The sequence below is a fragment of the Chanodichthys erythropterus genome, chromosome 11 (assembly GCF_024489055.1).
Source record: "Chanodichthys erythropterus isolate Z2021 chromosome 11, ASM2448905v1, whole genome shotgun sequence".
In the NCBI taxonomy this organism is placed as follows: Eukaryota; Metazoa; Chordata; class Actinopteri; order Cypriniformes; family Xenocyprididae; genus Chanodichthys; species Chanodichthys erythropterus.
The window spans coordinates 34,975,856-35,001,621 of NC_090231.1; the positions used below are offsets into that span (position 1 = coordinate 34,975,856).

General features: G+C 38.4%; 1 protein-coding gene across 1 annotated transcript; it reads left to right on the forward strand.

Moving 5' to 3' along the window:
* Nucleotides 1-938: 938 nt before the first annotated feature.
* trpm1a (transient receptor potential cation channel, subfamily M, member 1a) lies at nucleotides 939-23,783 on the forward strand. Its single transcript, XM_067399560.1, has 25 exons — nucleotides 939-1,020; nucleotides 1,156-1,369; nucleotides 1,568-1,692; nucleotides 1,810-1,981; nucleotides 2,315-2,489; nucleotides 2,716-2,839; nucleotides 5,989-6,061; nucleotides 6,245-6,345; nucleotides 6,486-6,659; nucleotides 7,989-8,123; nucleotides 8,500-8,550; nucleotides 8,861-9,001; nucleotides 10,110-10,139; nucleotides 10,323-10,609; nucleotides 11,198-11,426; nucleotides 11,518-11,649; nucleotides 17,374-17,511; nucleotides 17,636-17,764; nucleotides 17,846-18,097; nucleotides 18,195-18,369; nucleotides 19,556-19,576; nucleotides 20,500-20,644; nucleotides 20,778-20,980; nucleotides 21,076-21,208; nucleotides 22,478-23,783. The coding sequence occupies exons 1-25, from the start codon at nucleotides 958-960 to the stop codon at nucleotides 23,685-23,687; spliced, it is 4,632 nt and encodes a 1,543-aa protein (XP_067255661.1). The 5' UTR covers nucleotides 939-957; the 3' UTR covers nucleotides 23,688-23,783.
* The last annotated feature ends 1,983 nt before the right edge of the window (nucleotides 23,784-25,766 follow it).

Here is a 25,766-nt window from a genome sequence, read left to right on the forward strand (position 1 = left end):
ACAGGAGTGCAGAGGATAGAGCAAAACAAAACACCGGTCACGAATTAGAAGTCTAAAACGAGAATTTTTAAAGAGAAATGTCAGCAGATCTCAATACAAGAGAAGAGGCGATTGAGTTTACTCTTTTAGTGTAAATAGACATGTGTACGGCCGAAAGCTAGTTATTTTAGTTTTTAAAGTTTTAAATATGGATATTTTTCATACACAAATGCATCGCTTTGCTTCAGAAAACCTTTATTAAGGTCACCGTGATTTTGCCAAGAAAGACGTATTTTGTTGATCCTGGAACAACATTCCTGTCTGGAAATTTAGTCTTAACCCTATTCCTACCCCTAAACCTAATCCTACCCATAAATTATCCCTAAAATCAGATGGGAAAGATAGGTGAATAACATTGATGTAGAAGCACCTAACCCTGGTTGCAAGCCTAAACTTGTCCCTCAAATCTGATTGGTTGATTGGAATGTTGTTCCAGGACAATGTCGTACTTGGTGAAATCACATTCACCCTTTACCCTTTATTAATCCCCCGGAGCCACATATCTTTTATGATGGATGGATGCACTTTTTTCAAAATCTCATCCTCTGCCATTATAAAGCTTGGAACAGCCAGGACACTATTTAATATAACTCCGATTGCAATCGTCTGAAGAACAAAGTCATATACACCTAGGATGGCTTGAGGGTGAGTAAATCATGGGGTAATTTTCATTTTTGGGTGAACTATCCCTACAAACTAATATTAAAATTAATTTTTAAAAATGGATGCGGTGTGCTGTGGTGGTTAATGGTGGCTTTTCTCCTTTTTGCTAAATGTTGTAGGTGCTCTTGTGGTCAGCTGGTAAACCAACATGTGGCTATTCCTCCTGGTTTCACCAATAAGTGCGCAGATGAAGGTCAGGGGGTGCAGAACGAGCCTTCACAAGAGAAATGGTCAGCTGTTAAGCACACACAAGCCATGCCGACGGATGCATACGGCATCATTGAATTCCAGGGAGGAGGTCATGTCAACAAGGCCATGGTATTTTTCAGACAACCATGTGATTCATTGGTTTTTCATTGCAAAATGTGCTCTCACACTTTGGGAATCATCTTAGAAATTGTCCTGATGTAAAGTCATATAATTTTCTCTCCTCTCTTCCTTGTTCATCATCAGTATATCCGTGTGTCCTATGATACTAAGGCTGATAGCCTTCTGCATCTGATGGTGAAAGAATGGCAACTAGAGCTGCCCACTCTGCTCATTTCTGTGCATGGCGGCCTGCAGAACTTTGACTTGCAGCCCAAACTCAAGCAAGTGTTCGGAAAGGGCCTGATAAAAGCAGCAGTCACCACTGGGGCCTGGATCTTCACTGGAGGAGTTAGTACAGGTGGGTGTTTGACTATTAAAATGGCACCCAAATAAGAAGGTGATTGAGCACCAAGTCATGGTGTGACCTAACTGACCTCACTTAAATGGCCATCTGTTACTGTTTCAGTTGCTAAATCATCTGCTTTCCTGTTGAGCAATAAACTGCGAATGACTCCCTAATGATTTAACATTTATTCCCTCTTGTCACATTACACAGGAGTGATTCGCCATGTAGGAGATGCGCTGAAAGACCACTCCTCCAAGTCCCGTGGGAAAGTGTGCGCCATTGGAATTGCACCATGGGGTATTGTGGAAAATAAAGAGGATCTGATCGGACGAGATGTAAGCCATTTGTGTCATTTCACAGGAACACATGTACTCGTTTTTAATCGACATAAGTGGATGTTTGACTAATGGATTCTGTGAGGTTTTTGAGTCATGCGTTTTTGCTTTGACCAGGTGACGAGACCTTACCAAACCATGTCCAACCCCCTCAGCAAACTTTCTGTGCTTAACAACAGCCACTCCCACTTCATTCTGGCTGATAACGGCACTCATGGAAAGTATGGCGCGGAGGTCCGTCTACGCAGGCAGCTGGAGAAGCACATCTCTCTGCAGAAGATCAACACACGTAAGTCACCCTAACAACTTTTAGAGAACAAAGTAAAACAGTAAAATAAAATTAATGAATCCATCAAGTCAAAAAGGAATCAAACACTGTTGGAGTCCATGAATGTTGGTCTAGTGATGAAAGGCCCAGTCTGTGACATCCTGGGTTTCCCTTTGTCATCCTATGCCTGGAGTTCCTGATAAGGCTGGGACAGCAAAGGGAGGTCCAGACGTCAACCCATACTGCATCAAAACAACCATCTTAATCATGATCAAAAGCATCTCTTCATGTCTAATCACTGTTTATTTTGTACATATTTGTACATGAGTATGTTTTGTGTGTGTGTTTGTACAGGTCTAGGTCAAGGGGTCCCTTTGGTGTGTCTGATTCTTGAAGGTGGGCCGAATGTAATCTCCATTGTGTTGGAGAGTCTGCGTGAGGACCCTCCTGTACCCGTGGTGGTGTGCGACGGCAGCGGCCGAGCATCAGATATCATTTCATTCGCTCACAAGTACTCTGAGGAGGATGGGTGAGATTTAGTGATTATTAATAAATCTTAAGGGTGCAGTTTTGGAAATGTTTTTTTTTTCTTTCTTAATCATATTCACTAGGAGAAAAAAAACTTTTTTATGAACACTTGGACAGGTTATAGTGTTGTTGAAAAAAATAACATATTGTGACCTTTAACATTAAAATCTCCTTTTCTATGAACCTCCTCTGTCTCACGGTTTCTAAAAACGTATGTTCTGGTGTAGGCTGGTTAATGAAAGTGTTAGAGACCAGCTTTTGGTAACCATACAGAAGACATTCAACTACAACCGCAATCAGGCACAGCAGATTTATCTCATGGTGATGGAGTGCATGAAGAAAAGAGAGCTGGTGAGTAAAAAAAAAAAAAAAAATGGAATGGCAAAAAAACAGATTAAAGACAAGATTGTTCCAGATTTTTTGCCACAATATAAAATATACTGTATATTTATGAAAAGAAAATCTTTCTTTGACTGTTATATTTCACAAATATGATAATAAATGACTGTCGTTCATTCAGCCTCATTTGCTTTTTTCTTATCATATCATACATACTTATTTTATCACAACATCCAGCTCACAATTTTTCATTCCATTTGCATGTCATCCCATTGAGTGCTTGTGCCCTTCATGAAAATATAGAGATTTAAATTTCCTTCCAAAACCCAGGGACACTGAGGCAAGTTCCTCAAAACCATCTGAAGAACATGTTTTCGCTATGGGAAACATAACAATAAACATGTTTGTGCATTATGGCTGTTCAGCCCTGTGCAATACTCAGTGCCCCATCTCAATCATCAAATCATTATGATTCTGTATTGCTCACATTTTATCCTTCTAATCATTTATTTTCTTTCAACATACATACTTCCAGTTGTCAGTAGGCCAATTTGTGCTTGTCATTCATAGAGTTATACTACTGTTACAAAGTTTTGGGTTTTCTATAGAAGCTAATACTTTATTCAGCAAGGATGCATCATATTGATTAAACAGCGACAGTAAAAGACTTACAAAAAAAAATAAAAAATTCAAATAAATGCTGTTCTTTTGAAACTTCTATTCATCAAAGAAACCTGAAAAATATCACAGTATTATATAAATATTAAGTAGCACAACTATTTTCAACATTGATAATAATGTTTGTTGAGCACCAAATCAGCATATTAGAATGATTTCAGAAGCAACATGACACTGAAGACTGGAGTAATGGCAGCTTTATCATAACAGAAATTAATTAGATTTTTAAATGATGTTTTATTAACAAAATTCGGGAGGAGCAGGTGCAGATAATTAGACTAATCATCACAGGTGGAAAGCATTCAGCTAATCAACCAACGGAGGTATATAGCCTATACTGCAGACTTACCTCCGTTCGATTGACAGTTTATCAGCATCCCTCCACCACCCCATCTCCTCACATCTAAATTCTATCTCTCATAACCACATCCGGGGGGAGTACTCTGGGTTCGGGCCAAAATTCCGAGCTCGCAAACCCTTCCCCTGGACAGCATGCCAAATACGCATTACTTTCTCTATCTAATTATATGTATATGTGAAATGTATTAAAATAAAAAAAACTGTTAATTTAAACTGTAGTAACACTTCACAATATTAATGTTTTTACTCTACTTTTCATCAAATAAATGCAGAACTGGGTAAAATAAAATACTTTTTTTCCCAAAGAAATCCCCAAACCTTTAATGGTAGAGTATATAATTAAAGTCCCCCTGAAATCTAAATTTAAGTTTTTTAGCTTTTAGTATGAATATGTTAGCCTTAATGTTATGAATAAGCTAGTATGTTCCAAAACAATGACAAAATTCGCATTTAGGAGATATAAGCATTCAAAACTTACAGTCTCTCACTTCCGCTAAAACGGATCATGGATTTTCATGACATCACATCGCACTTCAGCTTCTCATCAGATCTTCTGATCTCCCTCCTACACTATCAACAGACACTGAAGCTGCGGCTGAAATCGGTCATTTTAGAGAATAGGGAACGATTTAGACAGTGTAATTATGCTTTCCATTGATGCGAATGAAGTCCGTTTTCGCGTTAGTGTCATGTGAACTGCCGCAGCGTGAGCAGTCTGCTCCGGTCCAGAGAAACGAGAGCACAGAGCGGATCATATGCGTGAGTCGGCACAGACCACAAAAGGTATCAGACCCATTTGAATTGTGCACAGAATGCTGTATATAAGCGATATAAAGGACATTATGAGGAGAAACGGTTAGAGATTAGAAGGAAACAGAGTTTTTACTGAGTTAAATAGAGTGCCCCAAGAATGACGCATTTTTGTAGGCAAAACCCGGAAGCGAGTTAGCATTTTAGGACTTCCAGTTCCAACGCCGTAAAGTCTATAGTTTTTGAATGGGTTTTTGCTAAATCGCCTGAAATAAGGTCTGTGGTTAACAAAGCCTCTAAATACTTTCATGTTTTGACCATATGACATACAACACACCAGTTATAACCCACTTGTGATTTTTTTAAACAATTAATGTGTCTTAAAATCGGCGGTTGCTAACAAATTGCTAAAAGGGACTACTTCCTTTGGCGGGGACTTTAGACGTCATCATTAAAAATGGGACATTTGGACAGCTTTTCTCATGAAAAAGTGGATAAGTATTCATACACAGTGCAGATCATAATCAGTGAGCATGTTTTTAAATTGAGTTGTTTTCTAAATAAAGTTTGAGGACGCTTGGTGGTGACGACGTTGATCAGCGTGTGCTGTAGTCCGTTTACAGCCTACTGTTAGCCTTTTATATCTGACCACTTTATGTAGGCTTCAAAATCTATAAATGTTGTGTTAACTTGTAAAGATTATCTTGATAGACAAAACGTGTAAGTGTCATAACCCTTTGTTAAACACAGAGCTTATTTTCTGCGATTTTCCAAAAGTCTATGGGAAAAATGAATAGGCTTTCAGTCGAGGGAACCCGTGCACCGCTAACTTCCGGGTTGGCCTACAAAAACGCGTCATCCCTGGGGCACTCTATGGCTCTGTAATATAAACGAAAAGCTATTGGCTATTTAAAAAAAGGGGCGGGGCTGTTCGATATATCGCCCTGTCTTCCTGTTTCAGTTGAAATTATGTCAACACACTGAATAATGCTGCACGTTCCAAGACACTTGAGTGGGCCTTTAATATATGCAAAAGTCTTCTCTTTCTTTTGAATGAATCTTGAGTCTTTCTTTTCTCACCCATCGCTCTAATTGTGGCAACCTGCCAAATAATGGTCAACTCTTTATCATAGGCAAGATATAGCATTTTCCAAGGACAATCACCTCTTTCCTAGAGGAGGGATGCGTCACAGTGAAATAATTATTTCATCTCATAAAAGTGGTTTTATTCTTTCACAGCCACCTGTGGTTTCCTGAAAATGCCATGAGGCCTTCAAAACACATCTGGCTCTTATATTATTCAAACTATTTCTACAATGTTTTTCTTACATGATAGATAAAATATTTCATTTTTACCTTTTGTGCTGAAACAGATCACAGTTTTCCGCACGGCTTCAGAGGGTCAGCAGGATATTGAGATGGCCATCTTAACTGCTCTGCTGAAAGGTGAAATCATGTTCAGAACACAGTTTGCAATAGCACTAATCCTGAACATGAAAAGTACTTTGTTTTGTATCAGAATTTTAGTATTATTAAAAAATGATTATCATCTTGCTCTTTCTCTCTAATTCTATTAAGCTTAAACATCTGGTTTTACATTCTGGATCATTTTTCTTTGGGTGTTATCAGGCACAAATGCTTCAGCTCCAGACCAGCTGAGTTTGGCTTTGGCCTGGAACCGTGTGGATATCGCTCGCAGTCAGATCTTCGTCCATGGACAACACTGGCCTGTAGGTGACACTATGCACAGTTGGTTATGGGGCACATAGCACACAGATTGCCTATATAGACTCAGTACTCATCAATAGAAAGTTATTCAAAAAAAATAGTATTCCTTTTTCAATATATATTCATATATCTATATTGCCAGTCTGCTGGGTCCCTCCCCACCTCGTCCACAAGCCAACAGGATAAACCAAAGAGCCCCATCGCCACCCGCACCAGCAAGGGTAAACCTGCCAGGGGCAAGAAGGGCAAAGGTGCAAAATCCAAACCTGAGCCTCCAGAGGAGACAGACCCTAGAAAACTAGAGCTGCTTAGCTGGGTACGATTTACTCTTTTAGTAATGTTGTGTCAGTGAGCTTGTGCTTTACACAGGGATATACACCGATCAGGCATAATATTATGACCACCTTCCTAACATTGTGTTGGTCTCTCTTTCACTGCAAAAACAGCCCTGACCCATCGAGGCATGGACTCCACTAGACACCTAAAGGTTTGCTGTGGTATCTGGCATCAAGAAGTTAGCAGCAGATCCTTTAAGTCCTGTAAGTTTTGGGGCCTCCATGGATCGGACTGGTTTGTTCAGCACATCCCACAGATGATCTATTGGATTGAGATCTGGGGAATTTGGAGGCCAAGTCAACACCTCAAACTTGTTGTGCTCCTCAAACCATTCCTGAACCATTTTTTCTTTATGGCAGGGTGCACTATCCTCCTGAAAGAGACCACAGCCACCAGGGAACACACTTTCCATGTAAGGGTGTACATGGTCTGCAACAATGCTTAAGTAGGTGGTACATGTCAAAGTAACAAAGTTACCCAGCAGAACATTGTCCAAAGCATCACACTGCCTCCGTCGGCTTGTCTTCTTCCCATAGTGCATCCTGGTGCCATGTGTTCCCCAGGTAAGCGACACATACACACCCGGCCATTCATGTGATGTAAGAGAAAACGTGATTCATCAGACCAGGCCACCTTCTTCCGTTGCTCCGTGGTCCAGTTCCGACACTCACGTGCCCACTGTTGGCGCTTTCGGCGGTGGACAGGGGTCAGCATGGGCACCCAACATATGCAACAAACTGTGATGCACTGTGTATTCTGACACCTTTCAATCAGAACCAGCATCAACTTCCTGAGCAATCTGAGCTACAGTAGCTCGTCTGTTGTATCGGACAAGAAGGGCCAGCCTTCACTCCCCATGTGCATCACTGAGCCTTGGCCGCCCATGACCCTGTCGCTGGTTCACCACTGTTCCTTCCTTGGACCACTTTTGATAGATACCGACCACTGCAGACCAGGAACACCCCACAAGAGCTGCAGTTTTGGAGATGCTCTGACCCAGTCATCTAGCCATCACAATTTGTCCCTTGTCAAACTCACTCAAATCCTTACGCTTGCCCATTTTTCCTGCTTCTAACACATGAACTTTGAGGACAAAACATTCACTTGCTGCCTAATATATCCCACCTACTAACAGGTGCCGAGAGATAATCAGTGTTATTTACTTCACCTGTCAGTGGTCATAATGTTATGCCTGATCGGTGTGTGTTACTTAATTGAAGTAATTCTGTTTATACATGCGTGTATGTTCTAGCTGGTGAATTATATTCATATTTGTGTGTGTGTGTATGGGTGTTGATGTGTAAAATAGGTTAATTCTCTGGAGCAGGCCATGATGGACGCACTCGTGCTTGACAGAGTGGATTTTGTGAAGCTCCTCATTGAAAATGGCGTCAACATCCACCATTTCCTGACGATCCCACGGCTGGAAGAGCTCTATAACACAGTTAGCACACAATCATCAATTAATGAAATATTAGAGGGTCACGTAGCCACTGTGTTTTACTGTGCTCTCCATTTTACGAAGTGCTTTTTATGTTTTAATGATTCAACCAATGACGAATGTGACCCACATGTCCAGTTATTAGAGCTTTCACTGTTTCCTCTCCTCTTTTTCTAAGCAATATGATTTGAAAATGTCAGTCGTGTGTTCAGTATTATACATTATCATATCATCTCATGTAATCTGTTGTTGAGGAGAAAGCACTTAGCCATCTGTGTATGAACATCTGTGTATTTTACAGAAAATGAAGCCAAATGAGCTTTTCCGTGAACTATTTTTATGATATTATTATTATATATATATTTTTTTTGTCATTCAGAGGTTAGGACCGATCAACACACTGCATTTTGTGGTCAGAGATGTAAAAAAGGTAAAAGTTCGTTATTAATAATTTGTACCATGATATTTCTTGTCTTTGAGATTATTATGAGTTAAAAAACACACTTTTTCTTTTATAACCTATTGTTCTAAAGAATAAGACTTTAGAATCTAAAGACAGAATATTCTTGTCATTGTGTTAATGCAAGTGTGTGTTTGAATTTGTGTATGTGTGAGTGTGATTGTGAGAACACTGCATCAATAGTTTTATTTTACTCCAGTTTCAGCAGCATAGGCTAAGCCAGAAGTGCAACAATAGAAGTACCAGTTATTTTATGGTTTTATGACATTAATGTTTCCAGGGAAACCTACCGCCAGATTACCAGATCACTCTGATTGACATTGGCTTGGTTCTGGAGTACCTCATGGGAGGGGCGTATCGGTGTAACTATACTAGGAAAAGTTTCCGCACACTCTATAATAACCTCTATGGACTGAAAAGAGTGAGTTACCACCAGCCCCTTACACATTATACATTCATGTATATCTGAAAATACACAATTTTCATCCAAGCACATTATACACAATACAATAGTTTAGCTTAAAGGGTTAGTTCACCCAAAAATTAAAATTCTGTCATTTATTACTTACCCTCATGCCGTTCCACACCCGTAAGACCTTCGTTAATATTCGGAACACAAATGAAGATATTTAGTTGAAATCCGATGGCTCAGTGAGGCCTGCATAGGGAGAGCAATGACACTTCCTCTCTCAAAATCCATTAATGTACTAAAAACATTTAAATCGGTTCATGTGAGTACAGTGGTTCAATATTATTGTTATAAAGCGACGAGAATATTTTTGGAGCGCCAAAAAAACAAAATAACGACTTATTTAGTGATGGCCGATTTCAAAACACTGCTTCAGAAAGCATCGGATCATATGTGTATCGAATCAGTGTATCGAATCATGATTCAGATCGCGTGTCAAACTGCCAACAGCTGAAATCACGTGACTTTGGCGCTCCGAACAGCAGATTCGATACACTGATTCATTTATGATCCGATGCTTCCTGAAGCATTGTTTTGAAATCGTCCATCACTAAATAAGTCGTTATTTTGTTTTGTTTTTTTGGCGCACCAAAAACATTCTCGTCGCTTTATAATATTAATATTGAACCACTATACTAACATGAACCGATTTAAATATGTTTTAAGTACCTTTATGGATCTTGAGAGGAGTCATTGCTCCTTATGAAGGCCTCACGGAGCCATCGGATTTGAACTAAAATATCTTAATTTGTGTTCCGAAGATGAACGAATGTCTTATGGGTGTGGAACGGCATGAGGGTGAGTAATTAATGACAGAATTTTCATTTTTGGGTGAACTAACCCTTTAATAATAATATAATAGTGGCTAACCAATATGGTTTTTCCAATGGCCGAAAAACTCCAATATTTAGTTATTTGGTTGCTGAAATAATATTATTTTACAAAATATTTACTCAAAAATAAAACAGAAAAATGTAAAACAACTTGTATTTCTAATTTAAAATGTCTTAGTCTTTAAACATTCAACATTCACCACACCCATCTTTCTGTTCTCTTGTAGCCCAAAGCTTTGAAACTTTTGGGTATGGAGGTAAGCCACTTAAAACAGTCACAAACTAAAACTTTGTTAGTGGTTTTCTTTATGTAGCCTATTTAGAATCAGAAATATGTTTGCTTGTCAAGAACGGTATACTCATATCTAAAAGAAATGTGACTGGTAATTAAAACTTGTAGTATTTACAGAGACACAGCCGATTCGTTCTGTTTTTGACAGGACGATGACCCGAGACCTAAAGGCAAAAAGAAGAAGAAGAAAGAGGAAGAGATCGATATTGACGTTGATGACCCAGAGGTCAGTCGATTCCAGTACCCCTTCCATGAGCTGATGGTGTGGGCTGTTCTCATGAAACGCCAGAAGATGGCGCTGTTTCTCTGGCAAAGGGGCGAGGAGGCCATGGCCAAAGCTCTGGTGGCGTGTAAACTCTATAAAGCCATGGCGCACGAATCCTCACGGAGTGAACTAGTAGACGACATCTCTCAGGATCTGGACAATAATTCAAAGTGAGAATTATTATATTAAACATTTTAATTTTATTTATTAATATTTTTTTATTAAAATTATTTATATTATTTTAATATTATAATATTTACAGCCTATTGTAATAATTTTTACAGTTAGGTCTAGGTTACTCTCCAAATTAATGAAGAAATAACTTACGCCATTACTCCAGTCTTCAGTGTCACATGATCTTTCAGAAATCATTCTAAAATGTTGATTTGGTGTTTAAGAACCATATAACTGTTGCTTAATATTTTTGTGGCAACCATGAAACAGTTTTTTCATTATTCTTTGAGGAATTGAAAGTTCAAAAGAACAGCATTTATTTGAAATGGAAATATTTTTTATTCTTTAACTGAATTGGATCAAACTTTGATCATTTTGATCACCTTTGATGTGTCCTTGTTAAAAGTAAAAGTATCAATTTCTTTAAAAAAAAATCTTGCATATAGTATAGTGTATCTGTAATTCATTTAGAAAGTGCAAAACAGTACCAGGTTGCATGCAACGCAATAGAATAGAACCATTTTTATCATTTACATACAGAGTCACCTCTCGCATAAAACCTCTCTTCTCCCTCTCACACTCAGGGAATTTGGTCAGTTAGCATATGAGCTGCTAGATCAGTCATACAAACATGATGAGCAGGTGGCCATGAAGCTGTTGACATATGAGTTGAAGAACTGGAGTAACTCCACCTGTCTGAAACTGGCTGTTGCTGCCAAACACAGAGACTTTATAGCTCACACCTGCAGCCAGATGCTGCTCACTGACATGTGGATGGGCTGCTTGCGGGTGGGCAAGAGCAATGGACTCAAGGTCTGCAATAAAAAATAAACACACTACATCTATAATCCACAGACTCTAAAGTATTATCTTAAGTATTTTCATCGTTCCATATAATTCCTAGGTGATCCTTGGAATCATTTTTCCTCCAGCCATCCTTCTCCTCGACTTCCGAACTGGAGATGATCTGTCTTACCAAAACTCCAAAGACAAAGAAGAGATCAAAGACAAAGAGGATGATAACAAATCTGGCAAGGTGAATATATACACTAAAATTATGCTTGTTTGTTTTCTTTTTGTAAGAAATTAATTGATAATTTTCTTAAAGGGATAGTTTACCCAAATTATCCCAAGATTTATTCACCCTCATGCCATCCTAGGTGTATATGACTATCTTCTTTCAGACGAACACAATCAGAGATGCATTTTAAAATATCCTGGCTCTTCCAAGCTTTATAATGGCAGTGAATGGGGGGCCCGATTTTGAAGCCCAAAAAAGTGCATCCATCTATCATACAAATACTCCACACGGCACTGGGGGGTTTAATAAAGGCCTTCTGAAGTGAAGCAGTGGGTTTTTGTACACAAACCCGATTCCAAAAAAATTGGGACACTGTACAAATTGTGAATAAAAACAGAATGCAATGATGTGGAAGTTTCAAATGTCAATATTTTATTCAGAATACAACATAAATGACATATCAAATGTTTAAACTGAGAAAATGTATCATTTTAAGGAGAAAAATAAGTTGATTTTAAATTTCATGGCATCGACACATCTCAAAAAAGTTGGGACAAGGCCATGTTTACCACTGTGTGGCATTCCCTCTTCTTTTTATAACAGTCTGCAAACATCTGGGGACTGAGGAGACAAGTTGCTCAAGTTTAGGAATAGGAATGTCCTATTCTTGTCTAATACAGGCTTCTAGTTGCTCAACTGACTTAGGTCTTCTTTGTCGCATCTTCCTCTTTATGATGCACCAAATGTTTTCTATGGGTGAAAGATCTGGACTGCAGGCTGGCCATTTCAGTACCCAGATCCTTCTTCTACACAGCCATGATGTTGTAATTGATGCAGTATGTGGTCTGGCATTGTCATGCTGGAAAATGCAAGGTCTTCCCTGAAAGAGACGACGTCTGGATGGGAACATACGTTGTTCTAGAACTTGGATATACCTTTCAGCATTGATGGTGCCTTTCCAGATGTGTAAGCTGCCCATGCCACATGCACTCATGCAACCCCATACCATCAGAGATGCAGGCTTCTGAACTGAGCGCTGATAACAACGTCCCAGTTTTCCAAAAAAGAACTTCAAATTTTGATTCGTCTGACCAGGGCCGTACGCAGGGTTTTATATTTACCGAGGTCACAAAATGTGTTTTGCTAGGGGGGTTCCGGGGCATGCTCCCCCGAGAAAATTTTGATTTCCTTGATGTACATATATGCATTTTAAGACGTTTTAAAGGCCAACAAATTGGATAACAATAGCTTTAAAACCATGTCAACAAATACATACATGCACAGTTTTGAGGCAGCTTAATCGCATGTTTGGTAATTCCATGACTTCATTTACCTCAGAATAATGATGGTGCATGCCCGTAGCTTCTTTAGCGCTTTAGTTAAACTATAATGCAGTAATATGCAGCACGCGCCGCGCATTTGCGCGAGCAATTCTTGAGCTCACGCTTCGAGCACAGTAGGCTATAGCCTAACTATGGCGTTCGGACGAGCTCATTAATATGACGTTGCAACATGCACTCGTCTCACTGAACGTCACGTCTGCGTCTGCCGAACGTGACGTCTGCGTCTGCCACATTACAGTTCGACTGCCTGGACGTGACGTCTACGTGACGTCTGCTTTGCTGCAAGGGTTTCCAGCACATTCCATACACTAATTAGAGCTTTATTATACCTATTCATTCTCTATTATTGTTTACACTTATCCTCAATTATGTTTAATTAGCAATTAAGTGCTTTTTACCTTTCTTATGTATAGCTTTTTATTCCAAAAAGTAAACATTTATACAAATGATATAAAAAATTCTGTATGCAATTGCTTCTTCCACATATCCACGACTTCGGTAAAGTTGGTTTTATATTCGCACATTCGGACATCCGTATTCAATAGCCTTGTTAATCACACTATATTGGACATTCAGTGGACATTCACAAGTAAATATGCCATTAAAACAATGCTTGCCTATTTTGATCGACTGTGAAAAATGTTGTAAGTTGACAATCGTTGGTTGTCAATATCATGTCGCTGCTTAAAATTTGCAAACATTAATTTATTGCACATTTATTGGAAAGTCTGAATTTATCAGAAGTCTGAATGTGCGAATATAAAACCAACTTTACCGAAGTATATCCACGGATGTTTTGAAGAAATCATAAAAAAGTTGTTCTAGCATGTATTCACCACTAGGAGTCTCTAGACCAACACCAAAAGAACGAATGTTTAAACACTGCTATATTATGGGCTAATTTTACTAAAATAAACAATATTTGCAATCTTTTATTTTGGAGTTGTAATATTTAGATTTATAGTTTCGCCAAAGTGATTGACAGGCGATCTGTTAGAATGCTATAAAACATTTACACCTCAAAAGACAAAAGCGAGCACATTTTATTATTATTTTTTGTTTTTATTTATTTATTTATTTATTTATTTAGCCTAAATGTTTTTGAGGATGGTTTATAGTGTTATTATAATATTGTTACAATTTAAAATAATGGTTTTCTATTTTAATATACTTTATATTTATTTCTGAGATGCAAAGCTGAGTTCTCAGCATCATACTCCAGTCGTCTTTGACGCATGATCCTTCAATGTCAACGTCGGAAAAAATCGTGCTGCTTAATATTTTTCTGTGATATTTTTACAGGATTGATTGATGAATACTGGCAGATTATTATTCAAAATATAGAAATCTTATCAATTTAACATTATTGCTGAATAAAAGCTAACATTTTCTTTTTAAAAAAGAAAGGAAAACATGATAAAATAATATTAGAATCCTAATTTATATTTTAAATGTAAAATATAAGAAGAGAGGTGCTTGAAAAACTGAACATTAATCAGGCATAATGCATTTTTCCATGTATTTTATTATTATTTACAGCAACAGTCTCAGATCTAGCAGCTGATTGCGATCGATGGGCTGGCCATCAAGCATGTAGGCTATATTAAAAATGTAAAAAGATAAAAAAAACAATAACCCCCAAATGTAAAAAATTTCAAAACGGATTTCATTAAACTAAACGACATGAGTATACCTAAGAGCAACACAAACTTCGCTTTTAGGCTTTATACTTTTTATGTTATCTTTATACTTTTACAATTTAAAAAAGTAAAAAAAAAAAAATGTCTAAATTGTTATATATTAATATATGTATATTTAATATGCACGTAATTAATGTATATTAAGTTTGCCGGGAAAAAGTTGCACTAAAAACTGACAAAAAAAAAAAAAAAAAAAAAGTCAGACGCAGACGTCACGTTACAAGTCAGACGGAGATGTCACGTCCATTGAGAGCAGTGAATGAAGTGCAGGTAAATTGTGCATTGGCTCACACACTGCACTGAGCTGTGTGAGGACCGTGTTCTGATACGTGTTAGCGAAAAAATAAATAAATAAATTCACTGCTACACGTGAATCACGCGTGAACGTCTGACTCGACACTTCACTGCCACACGTGATTTACGTGACGTCTGCGTGACGTCTACGCCTCGTCTGCGTCTTAAAATGAATGGATTTAATAGCAAAAAATTAAGACGTCAGTGAGACGTTCAGTGAGACGAGTGCAAGTTGCAACGTCATATTTTTGACCTCGTCCGAACGCCATACCTAACAGCTGATTGGAGTTTTACTGACATAGCCTGACAACATCTCATCTGACCACAGTTCACTGTTGTTCAAATGAAGCTACATTTTCCGCGCTCGTTTGACTTGCGCCTGGCGCTGAGCCGAAGGTGGAATGCGCGTCTGAAATTGTCCCGTTTGTTGTGGTCGTAAAGAGACATTTCTAAAACGCAGCGTTTTACTTGCCGATGTTTTAAAAAAATATTTTTATTTTTGGTATTTTTTATGCTCTGTTGGTGGTTTGTGGAGTAGCAACACCTAGAGACGGTAAAAGTGAGTGGGTCCAATATCATTGGTCTTAAAATGTGGGTGGGTCTTGTCCCACCCACATACAATGGTTCCGACGCCCATGGAAAATACAGACGACATATGGATTCGGACACGGACCGGGTTCTGTGTTTGGCATTGATCATCACTGCTGGATTTCAGCTTTGACTAATTTGAAATTTAGGGAAAAAATACAGAGGACATGACTTTGGTGTCTTCAATGGTAGATACGGCCATGCGTCTGACCACAGAACAGTTTTCCACTTTGCCACAGTCCATTTTAAATGAGCCTTGGCCCAGAGAAAATGCCTGCGCTTCTGGATCATGTTTAGATATGGCTTCATTTTTGACCTATAGAGTTTTAGCCGGCAACAGTGAATGGCACGGTGGATTGGGTTCACCGTTTTCTGGAAGTATTCCTGAGCCCATGTTGTGATTTCATTACAGCAGCATTCCCGTATGTGATGCGCCGTCTAAGGGCCCGAAGATCACGGGCATCCAGTACGGTTTTTCGGCCTTGACTCTTACGCACAGAGATTGTTCCAGATTCTCTGAATCTTTGGATGATATTTTGCACTGTAGATGATGATAACTTTAAACTCTTTGTGATTTTTCTCTGAGAAACTCCTTTCAGATATTGCTCCACTATTTTTCACCGCAGCATTGGGGGAATCGGTGATCCTCTGCCCATCTTGACTTCTGAGAGACACTGCCACTCTGAGAGGCTCTTTTTATACCCAATCATGTTGCCAATTGACCTAATAAGTTGCAAATTGGTCCTCCAGCTGTTCCTTATATGTACATTTAACTTTTCCGGCCTCTTATTGCTACCTGTCCCAACTTTTTTGGAATGTGTAGCTCTCATGAAATCCAAAATGAGCCAATATTTGGCATGACTCACTTAAAAATGTCTCACTTTCAACATTTGATATGTTATCTATATTCTATTGTGAAAAAAATATAAGTTTATGAGATTTGTAAATTATTGCATTTCTTTTTTATTCACAATTTGTACAATGTCCCAACTTTTTTGGAATCGGGTTTGCATAAAAAATATCCATATTTAAAAACTCTAACTAAATTACCTAGCTTCCGGCAGACAGCTGTACGCATCAATTTGAGCTGGAAGAGTAACCCCTGACCCCGATGCATGACATAATGATGAACGCAGAGGCGCAGAGGATAGACCAAAACAAAACACCTGTAGCAAATTAGAATTTAAAGAGAAAAGTCAGCAGATTTCTATTTAAAAGAAACTTGATGCCCAGCCCTATTGTTTAAGGCGTCCAAGCTTACGCTACTCCTACATCCTGCGCCATACAACACATCACGGGTTACTCTTGTGGCACAAGTCGGCGTGTGAAATATGTGTACAGTCATCTGTCTGAAGCTATTAGCCTATTTTAGTTTATAAAGTTTTAAATATGGATATTTTTCTTACAAAAACCCATCGCTTCACTTCAGAAAGCCTTTATTAACCCCCCAGAGCCGTGTGGAGTATTTTTATGATGGATGGATGCACTTTTTTGGGCTTTAGAATCTGGCCCCCCATTCACTGCCATAATAAAGCTTGGAAGAGCCAGGATTTTTTAAATTTAACTCTGATTGTATTCGTCTGAAAGAAGAAAGTCATATACATCTTGGATGGTAAATCATGGGGTAATTTTGATTTTTGGGTGAACTATCCCTTTAAGAAAAAAAAAAGTTTTATTCAGCAAGGATGCATTAAACTGATTAAAAAAAAAAAAAAAATACATTTTATAATGTTATAAAATATATTCTATATATTTTTATGGATCTTTATGAGGTGAAAGTGAGTAAAACTCTCAGCATGGATCTTTATTGTCAGGATGGCACTGTGAGCATGGAGGCAACATCTAAGAAAGGCGATGAGGAAGATGATAAAAAGAGACAGAAACGAGTACCCATCGGGAAGAAGATTTACTACTTCTTTAATGCTCCGTTTACCAAGTTCTGGTTCAATACAGTATGTGATACTTAAAAAAAAAAACACATGAAAGTCAAAACACACCCTAAAAATCAAAATTATGCTGTAGAACATATTTCTAACATCATAAACTGGAAAAAAAAATGATTATGTATCTACTCAGACTGCCTACCTGGTATACCTGATGCTGTATAATTACATCATCCTGGTGAAAATGGAGAGATGGCCATCATTGCAGGAATGGATCGTCATCTCCTACATCATCACTCTTGGACTGGAGAAAGTTAGACAGGTGAAGTACACAAGCAAAAATGTGTTGCTGTATTGTTATATTTTTGTGTTTCCTTCATTGGACGCATGTGCTTGTGTGTAGATCCTGATGTCAGAGCCGGGAAAGCTGAAACAGAAGATAAACGTCTGGCTAGAAGAGTACTGGAACATCACGGACCTGGCTGCCATCACCACGTTCCTCATGGGACTGTTACTGCGCTTGCAGAATGAGCCTTACATGGGTTACGGACGTGTCATCTACTGTGTGGACATTATCTTCTGGTACATTCGTGTCCTCGACATCTTTGGAGTTAACAAGTATTTGGGACCGTATGTCATGATGATTGGTAAAATGGTGAGAACTAACATGAAAACGTAAATACGAATGGCTCAAAAGCGCTTTTTTATGTTTTCAGAACAATAATGGTGTTTTTGTGTTTGTGTGTGTGCAGATGATTGACATGCTGTACTTTGTGGTGATCATGCTGGTGGTTCTCATGAGCTTCGGCGTGGCACGTCAGGCCATCCTGCACCCGGACGAGGAGCCGACTTGGCGTCTGGCGAGGAATATCTTCTACATGCCCTACTGGATGATCTATGGAGAAGTGTTTGCTGACTCGATAGACCGTAAGACTAGAATTCATAGTAAGATTCTGTTTCCTGATTCATGTGTGGATGATTCGTCTCGTCTCCATTCCATCCTTTCTGTATCTGTGAACTCTGCAGAAAGATTTGTGTCTCATCTCCTGATCATGTGACCATTCTCACCGCCGTGGCATTCGCCCTCTGCTGAATCATGTGTGATGGACTGAGTGTGTGACAGTGCTGATCTTAACCTGCCCTGCTTGTGAGTTTTAGGTTTGTAGCTGTGTCTTGTAACTGTTCATAGTTATTACTGATCTTTTTTTTTTCTTTTCTTCAATTTTACATTTCTGTTCTAGCATTCTGCTACTCTGGTATTTATGTGTGGTACCACTATTTATGTTGTATCCCTTGGTTAAATTTCTTCTGCTTTTATTATTCTCATTTGCAGGTTGCCAAATTAATAAATGTAAATGTAAAAAAAAAAAAAAAAGTTAAAAGTATTTTTTTAGATATTACATTAAGTAATAAAAATTATGTTTTAATAATAATACTGAACATAAAAAAATAAGATGGTAGTTGTACAGTAATATGTGGAAGTATTGTTATGAAATACAGCACAAGTTATAAATTACTGTGCAAATGTCTTGGAGTACACTACCATTCAAAAATGTGGGGTCAGTATGATTTTGAACTTTTTCAAATGAAGTCTCTTATGCTCACCAAGGCTGCATTTATTTGATCAAAATGCAGTAAAAACACTATACAATACTATTGTAAAATATTTGTACAATTTAAAATAACTCTTTTCTATTTGAATATATTTTAAATGTAATTATTCCTGTGATGGCAAAGCTGAATTTTCAGCATCATTACTCCAGTCTTCATTGTCACATGTTGCTGCAGAAATCATTCTATGCTGATTTAGTGCTTGAGCTCATTTCTTATGTGTTGTGCTGCTTAATATTTTTGTGATACATTTTTTCTTGAATCTTTGATGAATAGAAAGTTTAATGCATCCTTGTTTAATAAAACTATTAATTTCTTTCAAAAAATATTACTGACCCCAAACTTTTGAACAGTGGAGTATCTTTCCTATCTTCACTTGAACAGTGAAGTGTGCAAAATTCTAATCTTCATAATGCACTGTAAGATGGCTGGTTGATTGTGAAATGATAAAAATGTTCATTTTTATCTGTGCTTTCTCTCTCTCTCTTCTACATGCTCTTAGTCTATGCGATGGAGATTAATCGTAAGTGTAAAATTCTTCCACTATACCCACAATTCAATGTAATTATTAAACACTGTAGAATCACATCATGGTTGGATCTTAAAGGGTTAGTTCACCCAAAAATGAAATTTCTGTCATTAATTACTTACTCTCATGTCGTTCCAAACCCACAAGATGTTTGTTCATCTTCTTGAGACAAATTAAGATATTTTTGATAAAATCAGAGAGGTTTTTATCTCCCATAGAAAGCAACGAAATTACCACATTCAAGATCCAGATAAGTAGTAAAGACAAAATTAAAATAGTCAGTGTGAACTACAGTGGATCAACCTTATTGTTATAAAGCGACAAGAATACTTTTTGTGCACAAAAACAAAACAAAAATAACAACTTTATTTAACAATTTCCTCTCTACTTTGTCAGTCTCCTACACAGTTTACGTTGGAGACACATTGCAGAGCTTCCGTGTTTACGTCCGAATGCCAACTCATTATTGGCTGGCTCCTGCGTCAGCATCATACGCATGCGTCGTGCTGCTCATGTGTACAGCGTCAGCCAATACTGAGCCAGTGTTCGGACGTAAACATGGAAACTCTGCAATGTGTCTCCAACGTAAACTGCGTAGGAGACTGACAAAATAGAGAGGAAATTGTTAAATAAAGAAAGTATTCTCATCGCTTTATAACATTAAGGTTGAACCACTGCAGTCACGTCGACTATTTTAACAATGTCTTTACTACTTCTCTAGACCTTGAATGTGGTAATTTCATTGCTTTCTATGGGAGATAAAAAAAACCTCTCAGATTTCATCAAAAAGATCTTAATTTGAGTTCTGAAGATGAACAAACGTCTTGTGGGTTTACAACGACATGAGGGTGAGTAATTAATGACAGAATTTTCATTTCTAAGTGAATTAACCCTTTAACCTCTGTTATGTATGACAGCACCCTGTGGTGATAATATGTATGATGAAGATGGAAAAAAGCTCCCTCCATGTATACCGGGGGCCTGGCTCACACCTGCTATCATGGCTTGTTACCTATTGGTAGCCAACATCCTACTGGTCAACCTGCTCATTGCTGTATTCAAGTGAGTCAAAGACTAAATACAAAATATAATGCTTACCCTATAACATAAAGCAATAGTAATATGAGCCATAGAACTGTATTATGTTCTCATTTACTCATTATCAACTCATCAAGAGAACTCATTCCCTTCACAGCAACACGTTCTTTGAAGTGAAATCCATCTCCAACCAAGTGTGGAAGTTCCAGCGCTACCAGCTCATCATGACATTCCACGACAGACCAGTGCTTCCTCCTCCCCTCATCATCTTTAGCCACATATACATTGTGTTGAAGCGCCTGTGCTGCCGCTGCAGGAAGAAACAAGAAGGGGAGCTGGACGAGAGAGACCGCGGGCTGAGTAATTACTTTTACTCATTTTTACTGCTTCAGTGTATCAAAGTTATAGCAACCTATTTTAAAACTGGCTATTATTATCCTTTTCCTTTTTTTCAGAGTTAACTCTGAGTCCGGAGGAACTGAAGAGTTTGTATGAGTTTGAGGAGCAGTGTGTGGAGGAGTACTTCAGAGAGAAGGAGGACGAGACGCAGTCTTCCAATGATGAGAGAATTCGAATCACTTCCCAGAGGTACTGGATGAAAAACAACAACTGCACCTGCAAATGTAATATCAGGGCTCAACAATTGTTTTTTCTTCTGTTCAGAATGATCAGTTTCTATTTTTAGCATTATTCTAAATGTTTTTTTGGTTTTATTTAACTATGCCATGCGTTACTGGCTGGTATGTAGTTTTCAACAGAATGTGTTTTGCACTCTACTGCACTGCTTTGCCATTGTATTTTGAGGTAAATATTCGGTATATATAGAGGTCTTTGACTGTTGGGCTTGCAATCTAAAAATGTGCCCTTCAAAGTTAAAAAAAAAACAAACAAAAAAAAAACATTGAGATATTTTTTCCCTATTTGAGCCATTGAAAAACTGTAGGCGCGGACAGTGGAATGGAAAAAATAATGCACGGTCCTTAAAAACGTGAACAAATATACTTTGAGCGACATTGTGCATGAGATGCTGCAGAAGAATGCGATGGAAATGCAAAAATGCATTCTGTGCACTAAGGGTCATTAAGGGTACGTTTACACGACAACAATGTAATAAAAACGGGGGGAAAATATATTTTGTGTTTTGAGCATACAGATGACAACATTGTCAAAAAAGATCCCAGTTCACATGGATCCATAAAAACGAGGAAAAACACTGTATTATGCAGGCCAGGCCAGTAGTTGGCAATGTCACTTTGTAAAGAAAATCTATGCGTCCTCAGACTGAACATGTAATACGCATTTGCATGACGTCACCATTTTCACAAATTCGTTTTTGTAGTTTACACAGTATAGTTTTCAAAAACTTGCACTTTGAACCCCGTTTTCAAAAGTTTGTGTTTTCAGGCCCCCAGAACATTGTTGTCGTGTAAATGAGCGACCAAAACGCATATATTTTTTTGTTTTTAGTTGAAAACAGTGTTGTGTAAACAGCCCCTAATGCTTTCAAGACTATTATTTTTGCAATTTCAACAAATTTCAAAAGTTAGCCAGTTAGATAACTTTCTCTTGGTGACAAATCAGCAGAATTTACAACAATGTAGAATACATCATAGAAAACCAAACATTTGCTTATAGTTTAAAAGGCATATAAAATGGAAGTACAGAATCAATGACTGAAAAATGTTCAGTGGTAATTCAGCACTAACTCAAAAGATCCAGTGACAGTTCTGTCAGCTGGCCCAAATCTCTCATACACTGGCTTTGGGCAAGTAGGCCATTGTTATTGTTGAGCCCTGCATTTAGAATAACAATTGAGTTTAAACCGACAACAACCATTTGAAACACTTGCTGTCGCAGGGTCGAGAACATGTCCATGCGTCTGGAGGAGGTGAATGAACGAGAGCACTCCATGAAAGCCTCTCTGCAGACAGTAGACTTGCGCTTGGCTCAGCTAGAGGAGTTCTCTGGCCGCATGATGCATGCGCTGGAGCGGCTGGCTGGCATCGACCGCTGCGAACTGGTCCGCGCTCGATCCGGGAGCTCAATGGCCATCGACCAATCCGGCCTGCTTCGCCGTGGTAGCGTCACCAGCGCTGATGGCTACAGTTTGTACCGTTGGCACCTGGATGCCGACGACCGTGGTGACGAGATGTCAGGGGACAGGAAGGGCCATACAGAGAGACGTGGCAGTATTGGCAGCGGCGAGCTCCTTCTAAATCCTCAACATGTTTCTTCCTACGGTCCCACATTGGATGTGGTGCCCCTTCGGCAGAGGACACGCTCCAGCTCCAGTGTGGACATCTTCATCTCTCCTTGCGAGTCACAAGGCAGAGGCCAGAATTCTCAATCCCCAAAACACACCTCTGCTCAGCTCCCTAAAGACCCACAGGTTCTGCTAGAGGCTAGGATAGATGCGACAACGTCACATCCTCTGGAAAGGGCGCAGTCCCTGAGGCAGTACCCAACTGAAACTCAAACTCACCCACTTTCTTACGAGAACAGATCCAAAAGCAGTACATTGTATGTTTCAGTGGCACAGTCGAGGTTGGGCAATCCAGGAAACACGTGGGCTTCGGAGCCTCACGGTCTACAGGATCAAGCGAACAGATCGCCAACGTTAGGTCGTTGGCCTCCACGCTTCGATTACAAAGTTCATCCCTCCCCGTTCGGCCTTTCACCCAAGACATCTTCAGAGAAATCAAGACCGATAGAGGACCAAGATAAAGAAGGAGCTTCTAAGGATAGCACAAGGACAAAAACGCAACAAGAGAAAAGTGAGGAGAAGAATGACGAGAATGAGACAGAGGCAAATAGCGAAAGCACCAAAACGGGAGAAGAGAAGAGAGAAGAGCTGACAGACTCAGATCACTTGTATGTAGCAGAGGACAGGATGTACCCTGCACTCAGATCTAAGAGTCTGAACACAAATCCACGAAAGGTGAAGGCCGCAGGGGATGTCCTAGACAAACCTCGAGCAGCCAGTAGTGTGAAAGACCTGGCTGGGGCCTTTGAAGTCAACACCAATGACAACAAACCCTCCAGAGAGAGGACAGGCACACAGACATGATTTTATTAAGATAATCACAGAAGTGCTAGCATAAAGAAGCTGATAAAGGGTTGATTTTCATTATTTTCCAGTATGGAATACACTTCTAACACTAGTTATGCTCATGCACTGACATCTTAGCTAACAGGCATAGCCTACTTCATTCATATTTATGAGGTATGTAATAAAACCTGGTAATGAAAAGGGAATTCAGGGTCTACCTCTGTGCTGTAGATATTAAATATCCCATTTTTCAAAATAAAGGGAAATTTATCTTCAGTGATGCCGTTTAATATTCAACAACTTCACATCATTCCAAATTCCTATTCCAAATAGTATTACCTTATATAGTAAAGCACCATAAAAAAAAAAATTGGGCACAAATAACTTAGAAAAGATATTTTAATCTTTTTTACATAATCAGTAAACTCTTGACATATTATAGAACAGACAAGGAAATCAAGGAAGACATGTTATAAAATAGGACATAAAAGCTTGCATTGAATAGTCAGTAAGACTTTATGCTCATATGGGAGGTTGAGTGCTGTCACGGTTTCATTGAAAAATATGCAAATGTACCTGCATGCATATTCAAAACATGACTACAGGGCCATTAAAGGGATAGCTCACCCAAATATGTACTCATGCTCATGTCATTCCAAACCTCAATGACTTACTTTCTTCTGTGGAGAACAAACCAAACAGTTTTGGTTACCATTGACTTCCATTGTACAACATTTCTTGTTCCAAAAATATTTTCTTTTGTGTTCCACAGAACAAAGAAAGACATACAGGTTGAGAATGACATGAGGGTAAGTAAATGATAACATTGTTTTCATTTTTGAGTGGACTATCCCTTTAAATGGTAATGGCACACCTCTGAGCAGCAGTTCTGTCAAACAGATGCACAACAGCCAATGGAACTCGAGCAATCGTACACCCTTAGACATAAACAGTAGAATCAATCATTCATTCATTATTAGTAACTTAAGTGATTGCGAATTTTGAAATATCTAGATTCTGAACATTTCAGTTTGAATTTTGTGTGTTCAAAATTTGTAACAGGCCCACATGGAATCTGTACATGGAAAGATCTGCAGATTTACATTGATATGCTCAAATGTAATAAAAGTTTAGTACTTTCAGCTCTTAGTTAACAAATTCAGTTAACAAATTTGACCATTTAAAACCATTCAGCAGAATTTCAGCTATAAGAGTCTGCAGGTTCCATATAGGCCTGATAAAAGCTCAGAGGACACAATCAAGCTAGTACAATCTTGCACTTTTTTTTGAGTGGTTGCCTTCACAAGCATGACATTAAGTGGTTTATGAAGTGAGGAGGCTCTACGAGAGACCCACACACACAGATAACAGTGCATGACTTAAAAAAGATATTGTTGCAGTGGTATTGTAAACACTACATGACTTCACACTCATACGAGTCTTATAAAAGAGCGAATTAAAAAAGACAACGTACAGAATACTGTGATGACATTTAAATGAGTTTAAAAAATAAGTATTAACAAATAAATCTCACATAAGCACAGGTTAACATGATTTAGATGTCGTGGTGAGTAAAATATGCTTGCGTATAAAAATATAATACCATTAGTAAATGTAATACTGTATATACTAATATACAGGGCCTAGCTGGCTGCTGCTTCAACAAGCATTAGGAAAAGTGTCCTAGCCCTTTCTCTTCATTCCTTTGTCTCTCTTTTCATGCTCAATATATAATATATGAGAGATTACAACCAAAAAAAGAAAGAAAAAGAAAGAAATTTTGACTGTTAATACTAATCAGTTTTGATTTCTTTTTACTTTGGTCTCAGTTAGAATTAAGGCTAATAACATTAAGTTAGGGAAAGGGGGAAGACTACAACTTGTGGAACGCTGCTTTATATTCCACAGTTTTTTTGCGGCTTTGGAACAGTGACTAAACACAAGTTTATAAAATGGGTTAATTTAAATATACCAAAACATAACATTTAACAACAACAACAAAAAAAATATATATTTATATATATATTGCATGTCCTTCAGTTTGACCAATATATAGCTGTCAAACCATCAGGTTCTTCAGTTGCTACTTTAGGTCCA